We start from the raw sequence: 8,936 nt of genomic DNA, 5'->3' as shown, positions 1-8,936 counted from the left end.
AGGGATGAGGACTCATTGTGGAGAGCATTGATGAGAAAGAGAGAGTGGGGAGCTGGTGTTGGGAGAGGTAGGGTGGGGATGCAGGGTGAGGGGTGGCGGTGGGGGCGGTTGGGGAAGAGGTTTCAAAATTATTCCATTATTGATGTATACTATGTCGATGACCTTTAACTGTACACAATGTACAAATGAACTGTATAATAGGGTAACAGTTGCATATCATGCCATTTAGACAGCTGACAAAGAGAAGAGACAATCATACATTGCTTTTATTCATTTTGAATTTCCAATGTAGCATTTGTGTACAAATGTACTGAGTTAACCCCCACCAGCCACATTTCTAAACCAAGTAACATATTTTTCTGTTTAAAGATTATCTCAACGTCGTCCTTTGCAATCAACAATTACAAATGTGATGTCACAAGCAAACTCGAGCAAGGCTGTCATATTGAGATTCTAATTACAAAAGTTCTATATATATTATTAATAGTGCATAACCAAATTTGAAAGCATCTGATGAAATAAGTCCATCGGCATCTCAATGCATGTAAACCAAGAGCACAACCTTCGTATGAGTTCACAGCGCTAAATACGTAAATGTATGGTATATAGATTTACTTATGCAGCGGTTAATGTTGATGTACTATATTTCATGTAAACAACTTGGAGTTTGTCTACATAAAGATAGCCTACATAAAACTGTCACATGACTGACAATTCATCCATACATACTTGACTACAAAATAACAATTGGCTATACTTGAACCATTACCTTATGCCAAATGATGTTCAGAAAATGAAGCGTTTCGCATAAATGTGGTTTACTCAAACCATAAAAGTGACAATGGCTAACAAAGATTGACAAAATTAATAAGAGTGATGGTAATAACAGCTAAAACAACAATACAACGAGCAAGTTGATGGTCTATTGTGTTTTTGTTAGGTTAGACTACACTATGGAACTGTATTGTGTAGACGGCTGGAAAATCTGGCCAGGATGATCATACCGAGCTAAATTTGACGATAAAACCAATATGTAAACATTCCCCCACAAAGATTTCCAATGAGTATATCTGCACATGGTTTATTCCAGGAAAGCCAATTGGAATAAAGACTACATAGTAGAGATGACATTTAAAAAGGAATGCTAAGATGAAGACAATTTGATCCTGGACAATTTAGTGTTGGTGAATAAGATCATGATAAAAAGAACAAGTACAGTATTGCCATATTAAATAATATTGTCAGTCAAATAATATCTTTGTATGTTTTGGTTTGTATTGTTTCTCTCTACGAGATGACGTTCAATTATTTGAGAAGATTCAATTATTTTGTGTTCAATTCTTTGAATTAGAACTGCAGCTGTGCTGCTGATGAAGTGGCCGCTACAGGTTCTGATTCTGATGTACCATACTCCGTTTCAGAGAGTCGGTGCTGCCGAAGCAGTTTATTGGCTCAGGTTATACTGAGGGGCTTGCCATTGCTTTCCGAGCAATAGTTACAGCATGATTTTTGAATTTGGCCATTGTGCCGGCGATAGCTCACCTATTCTTCACAAAGAACACCGTGGGATTTTTGAATGTCCACCAACTAATGCTAGCCAACGGGACACCCACTTTAACATCCATATGAGGGATTGCACACACATTGATATATCAGTTTGTCTGAGAAACACCAGGATGGCAATTTTATTTATAACTGTCCCGAGATTCAAACCCAGGCTAAACAGCTTAGAGGTGAATGCACATAAGTATAAACTGTCCTACTAACCCATGTTATAGAATAAAGAGCCAGAGAGGGATAAGTTGAAAAAAAATTTAAAAAAAGAAAAAAAAGAAGAGAAATGTTTTTCAAATCAGTAAAAATCCATTTTGTCACAGTTTTATATTTTTGTGAAAAACAGCAAAGAACAATCACAGCGTGATACGTGATAAATATGTTCAATAATACCACAACTCCATGCATCGACTGCTCTCAGCAGACAAAATAAAGAGAAGAAAAGACAGAAAGGAAGTGAAAAAGAAAAGAAACAAAAATGCCGAAGAAGGAATCAACATCATCGTTAAGGAGTTGAGAACACAATTTAATCTGAGAAATATAACAACAGAGAAGTCAGAACTGAGGCAAAGATGATTGTTTTGTTTTGTTAATATTTTCTCTACTCCAAAAAAAAAAAAGAGCATTAGCTTGAGTATTCTATTTTTTGAAAGTTGAGCCAGAATTACAGCAATCAAGCATTTTTTTAAAATAGATTTAATTTGCATTTTTATATAATTATTAAACAGCTTGGCTTACTCGGTAGCGTAATGACTCCAGTTTTGACATTCATATGATTGTTTTTAACTTGTTAAGCATTTACACATAAATGACCTTGTGAAACACTCAATTACAAAATATTATGCTGCACTAAATGTTTAAAAAAAAAAGAAAGTTTTCCAGTCCAAGGCACCTGTGCTGTAAGGGTTAATTTGGTTATTGGAATAAGGCAGTGAGATAATGCTCATCAGAGCAGTTAGCTCATTGAAATAAGGCAAACTGGATATAGGGAGTTGTGAGTGATCAGGTGTGGTTTGTAGGGCATGTGGTTAGGTCCATGTGGCCAGCTTGTTTGGAGGCCTTGTGACGGAGCAGCTCACATTATGGAGCAGCAGCGACACTTTGAGTCACCGCCACAATGCTTTGGCTTGCCTCCGGTGCTTGCCCCCTCAGCTGCATCAGAAGGCTTGGCTGTGCCATCATCATCCCCAATGACTACAAGCTCAGCCATTTCAGGAGCAGATTCCTGCCCAGCAGCTGGCTGATACCCCAAAAGGACCATGGTCAAAGGCCGGTCAGGTGAAGCAAGTTCAGAGAGCTGGTCCTTGGAATCACCTGGAGATTCTATCCGGAGTTGTGAGACACCCCCATCAGGGGTTTGCACGCCAAGAATAGCCTCAGTTGCTTGTGCGTTGCCCCTTGAAAGAGCTTGTGAGCTATCTGGACTTCCTGATATTCTACTCAGGCTCAAGTCAGATTCCATCTGCTTTTCATTGGACAATTCAGACCTTGCTTGATCCAATAGGACTTCTAGCTGTGCTGAAGAGAGGACCCCAATTTCCTCATCAACAGATTGATTTCCTGCCCCCACCCTGTAAATAGCTTTACGTCCATCCTCATATACTCTGACCCCCTCTTGAGTGAAAGAGGAGTCTGGGAGCACTGGAGTTGAGGAGATGACCTTCATTTTTCCTGTCTTCTCATCCTTTAACACTTTTATCTGCATTGCACATGCCACTACAGAAAACAGAAAAGACTTTGATCAAAATCCTGAAACATTCCATAATGTCTATTACTCAATATGCATCAACCTCACTTTTCTAGTATTTTACTCCTTTTGTGAAAAAATAATGCCTCCGATCTGGTTAGCAATGGTAAAATGTAACCAACAACAAAGCAGAAGGGATATTTCTTTCAAGCAGATTGCATGTATCTTCTCGATCTCTTACTAAATACAAATAATCGTGCTTCTACAGAAAAACAAGAAAAAGAGCAATCAGAGATTGCAGACCCTCGCCAAGACATCTTTTGTGTGATGTATTATGTGTGGCGCTTGTGTACTGGTGTGTTACGTAATTAATAAGAGATAATTAGAACTGTCACTTCATAACTGCTGGCAGCGATGACCGGGTACCAAGACGTCCCACTTTGATGCAACTCCACTTTAATCAGACACCTGACCCTGACCCATGACGTTTTTCATTATTATTCAATTGAATTTATAATGGGAATAAAATAAATTAAATTCAAATCAAATGGAAGACCAAATAGGTTCAGTCCTGCATTGGAGTAATCAGAAGGAACCTGAACAAGCAAAAAGCAAAGACGGAGTCATCAGGAGGAACCTGAATAGGATTCACATTTCAGCTCCGACTCCTCGACCTTCAAAACCCATCTAAGCACAGCCAAGGGAACCTTAATAAATAAAATAAATTTTAAAAAAATAAACAAAAAAAACCCAACAAAACCATATAATAAAATTAAATAATTCTGGCTGCCAGACCATGCATCCAATCAGGTTGAAATTTAAAATATGTATTTCCCATCACCACTAGATCATAAATTTGAAGTTTCACGTCGATTGATTAAGTGGTTCCAGAGAAAACATTATTTAATATTTTCTTCAATCCAATATGGCTGCCAAACCATGTGACTTGAATGCCAAACAAATTCAATTATTCCGTAACAAACTTGTGCACATATGGCTTGGGGAATATTTGTGTGAAGTTTCTCCTCGATTTGTCCAGCCATTCTGGAGAAGATTTTTATAGGTTCTCGTGTAAATCCAATATGGCTGCCAAACCATGTGACCTATGACATCATATGTGTGAACGTTTTGTTCCTCATGGATAGGCAGTCATACTTGTAAAGTTTCACCTCGATCTGTTCAGCCACTTCAGAGAAGAAGAATTTTTAGGTTTTCTTTTTTTCACAATATGGCTGCTGAATCACATGACTGATGATGTCATCAATTTTTTTTCTGTGGACCATTTTATCCCTCGATGACCCTCAAAAATTTTCATACTGATCAGATGTAGCATTCTACATATGCAATTATGACGTCATAACGAAGGCATCTATGATGTCATAAAAATTGCACTTATTCCCCATGAGGAGTACTTGCCGTGTGCTAAGTTTCAATTTTTTTCTTGGTGCGGTTTCAGAGATACAGAGGTCCAAAATTTTCCATTCTTCCAACACGGCTGCCACACTACATGATCTATGACGTCATAATTACGATTCCAACATTCTGCATGAATAGTCGCAGCTATGTTGAAAATTTTGTCTCAATTCGGCAAGCGGTTGCGGAGAAAGACATGAAAGATCTCTGTGGACAAGCAAACAAACAGATAGACAGACAAACAAATGGACCCAAACGCGATACCCTCTCCTTCGGCAAGGTTAATAAGAAAAGGATAGTTGGGAGTTGACATTAATAGTTTGAGTTGAAACTAGAGCAATTACTCACAGTAAATTAATTTGTTCACAGGCATATTGGACCAGGAGAAAGTTATGAACTTGGCTTGCAGGTGTGCACCATTTTTTTTTAAGGGCTCCAGTTGTGTTACTGTTGCAAGGGCCCCGGTAGTAGCCTGGTATTGGCTTAACGGTTAAGGTTGCTGGTTTGAGATTTTATGGTGTTGAGTTCGGTCAAATCTTCGGGTGAAATGCTTAACATCTCCAGCATCCTGTCAGACATTTATCACAGTTATAATGATGCAGTGCTCATGTTAAGTACCAGATTTATCTTTGCCTATGGGGGTGCCCACAGGTGAGATACAGCTGTCTTGCTCTTCAGAGAGGATTGTGTAGGTGTATTCACTCGTTTCTAAAAATACATGAAGAAAGTATGGGTTTCAGGGTATTGACAGCCAGCTATAAATCTCAATATCTGCATTGAGTATAAAAAAGGAGGGAAGGGTGCAACATGATGAAAATTACACAGCATCAATGATAGAGGAGCATTATTTTAATAAGGAAGATGAGAAATTAAATCCAGAGCCATATACATATGATGTATGCATAAGAAAGAAGAGAAGGTGAGAAGAATGCAAGCCATCCCTTGCAAAAAATTTCATATGAAATCTCATTAGATTATTATCAGATATCATTGTATAAATCACATTCAGTTGGCACAATGAGAAGTGGGAGGATGGGGAAGTTCAACTACAGAGTTCATAGAACACTTTACCCCAAGCAGTCTGGTTAAAAACAGGACATTGGGAGGGTCTGTGAGCGGCACCATTTGATTGGTCAAGATGACGTAAAATGTAATATTTTGTCCAAGTACTGCTAAACAAAAGGTTTTTGAAAGTGGTAAGAAGACGATTTGTGTTCTTCAGTGTTCAAGTATATAATTCAATTGAAATAAAACAAAAAAATTTAAAGGCTGGAGGAAAAAAAATTTCCGTAGTTTACTGCATGCAGCATCTTTTACAATTTACACCACCTTATTTAACATGTTAATTAGTTCTTCGTGCCTGTTGTTTGTGGCCTTTATGACGTCCTTAAAAACAGTAAGTTTCCTGTTTTGAATGATTTTCAATTTCGGTTTGACTACCATACAGGCAGACTGACTACAAATGTTAGCTCACTCCTCTCTGCACAGACGATTGGGACAAGATTCTGTACAATTTACTATATTCAGAGCTAAAGTCCTGCTCAACTGCAAGTTTGTGTTCCGATTAATCTTACTATAATTCACCAAATGTCCGTCTGTCCATCCGTCTGTTCCCAGGTACCGCAAAAATGGCTAAACCGATCGTAACCATTTTTTGGGTGTGTAATCCTGGGACCCCTTGGGGTAAAATAGGCATAAATATAATAACATGAACCCCCTTGATGGCTCCCGTAGGGAGCGGGTGCTTCTAGTGTTCAAAATATAACATTCAATTGAAGTTAAGTAGTTCCTCGAAATTAAGTCGTATAAACTGATGTTTGCAGACAGACACACAGACAGACAAAGTAAACCAATCACTTAACCTCGCTTTTGTTTCACACGCATTTGGTAATAAAGATAGAAAATGTACTTTGCAAGATTTGGAATGCGGTGAGCCAAAGTAGCAAAGCTTAAGCAACTACATTTGTTTCTGTATCATTTAGAAGTCTCCATACTCGTTTTGAGCTAAGCTTGCATCAGCGCAAAGTCATGGTACCGAAACACATTGTTGATTGTTTGAGAGTGTTTCTTGGAAGGGTGGGGTGGGGTGGGGTCAAAATTACAACCCTCTTTGCATGAATAATATGGAGATGGCTCTGAAGCAAATTTTTATCCTTCTTGAAATTATTGAAATCACCAGCTTAGCAAAGTGACTCAGATGCAAATGTTGATCTTGCTGAAGAGAAAAGACTTTACCAAGTAATACAGTTTACCAAATGAGGAATTTTTGGTCTATCCTACCTTCAGCTGCATTTTTTGCCAAGGGTTCCTGTTGGGGAGGAGGGAATAATGGCAGCTTCGTCAGATATTAAAAAAAGAGGCAAACAAAAGTATATAACTTCAGCACATGTGGTTATAAGGGCTCTCGATGAGACCTCGGGCAATGTTACCGTAACCTTCACTGATTCGTTAGCTGATGCCTTTTATTGTCATAACACTCACCAACTTGCTGCTCCTAAATGCACCAATTGGTCTTCCCTACCTCTCCTTACGCTGTAGTTAAGTTCACCAGTAGTCTGCCGAGATGTTCTCTGAATAGTGGTGATATTTGACTCTCCTCTGAGTATTCTCAAAAGGGTCACCCACACAAGAGGGTCGCTACGCTCATTATCTGGGCATGCGGATTAGTAGCTGTAGTTGTCTGAGTATTCTTGAGACAGAATATAGAATATGGAAGTGTATCATAACCCTAACCATAAGGCATTAAAAAGGATGTGGTGTGCACCCATGCATTGAAGTGCAATATGAAAGGGTGCATCTGTAGGAACAACAAATTGGTGGATATGTTAAGGGACACCATGAGATGCATATGTTAAAGATAGGCCAGACAGCAGCCAATTGATGCATACATAACACACAGCCAATCAGCAAGCATCAAAAGTGACACAATCTGACCAATCAATATAAATGATAATAGTTAGTGCCACTGTTTAAGAGGGGAAAAAACAATTACAGGCTAAGTGCTGAATATAGGTGGGATCAGTAGAAGCCAGGTATGAAATTGGGATGTACCCCTTGGATAATTGTTTATTTACCTTATCTATCTCAACACCAGCACCCTTGAGACGATGGAAGATTTCAGCTTGTTCATCAGCGAGTCTGCGATCTTCCCGCTCGAGGCCGGAGATCTCCGCCTCAAGTCTGGAAGTCAAAGTCGCACCTCAAACTATGCATTCCACACAATGTAAACTTGTACAGGTGGCCTTATAAGCCAGTGGAAGCATAATCCAGACACAAGCACATGATCATTTCAATATCCTCTGATGTTTATAGTTCGTTTCACAGTCGTTGTGGGCCAGTTAAATGGCTGGATCAAAGACCCAACTTAATATTGCATTGTGGTGTTCTGCCAGGAGGTGGGTTGAGTACTGTCAGAGCAGTTTCTTGGCAAGGGTTATACTGGCTGGTTTGCCATTGCCTTCTCAACAGTAGTGAGAGCAGGAATTTGTAATTTGGCCATGGTGCTGGCGATATCTCGCCTACTCTTCAGAAAGGACAACGTGGGATCTTTAATGTCCACCAACTAATGCCGGCAGATGGGACGCTCAGTTTAACGTCCATCCGCGGGACGGCACACACAATGATGAATCACCCAGCCAGTGAAACACTGGGATGACAGTTTATCGCTGGGCCAAGATTTAAACCCACGCAAGGTGGCTTTGAGATGAGAGTGCATCCCACTAGTGGTGACTCGGTCATGCTGTCACCTGAACCAGCTTAGTCATGACTCAAAATTTAGCTGTGAGAGTATAAAATGTGACTATGAACAATGACAATTGCAAAAGTTATCCTGCCATAGTATCCTTATAAACAATTATCCAAGGGGTACTCCACATATTACTTGTGACAATATGGTGGAATCATTGACTCCTCAATCAGCATCCATTAATGAATAACTCTCTCCTCTTTCCATTACTTTTCTAACTTTTATTTTGTCATCATCTTCCCCACTCAGCTTTCCTTTTTGAAAATACAATATGCACTGCAGATGTCTGCAAAGAAACTTCCTTCTTTTCCAAAGGTTGTCAGCACAAAAATGAAATGATACATTCGTTTTTCATTACAATCGATCGCACCAAATGCATCGATAAACCTCCACCATCCATATCATGCTCGTTTGAGACAAAAAAGACATCTTTGACCTGTGGATGGAACAATTGCAGGCAATGCACATGGGAAGAAGATAAGGCCAAGCAACCTGATTGGGTTCAATAAGACAACTTGTGCATTTCCTTTTTAGGCA

General features: G+C 39.3%; 1 protein-coding gene across 2 annotated transcripts in view; it reads right to left on the bottom strand.

The window, feature by feature from the left end:
• Positions 1-248: 248 nt before the first annotated feature.
• LOC147024627 (paralemmin-1-like) overlaps positions 249-8,936 on the bottom strand; it is a 43,835-nt gene continuing 35,147 nt past the window's right edge. For both annotated transcript variants that reach the window (XM_085884701.1, XM_085884702.1), the window contains exons 5-8: positions 7,729-7,834; positions 6,935-6,962; positions 5,273-5,362; positions 249-3,270 (exon numbers count right to left, since the gene is read on the bottom strand). In XM_085884701.1, coding sequence (XP_085740827.1) covers positions 2,630-3,270; positions 5,273-5,362; positions 6,935-6,962; positions 7,729-7,834 — 865 coding nt within the window. In that variant the 3' untranslated portion in view covers positions 249-2,629. The remainder of the gene's footprint in view (positions 3,271-5,272; positions 5,363-6,934; positions 6,963-7,728; positions 7,835-8,936) is intronic.

This window comes from Eptatretus burgeri, chromosome 6, assembly GCF_056783735.1.
Source record: "Eptatretus burgeri isolate ZD-2024b chromosome 6, Ebu_testis_v1, whole genome shotgun sequence".
Classification (NCBI taxonomy): domain Eukaryota; kingdom Metazoa; phylum Chordata; class Myxini; order Myxiniformes; family Myxinidae; genus Eptatretus; species Eptatretus burgeri.
Note: the sequence above shows the minus strand (reverse complement) of the source record. Positions and strands in the feature narration are given on the sequence as shown.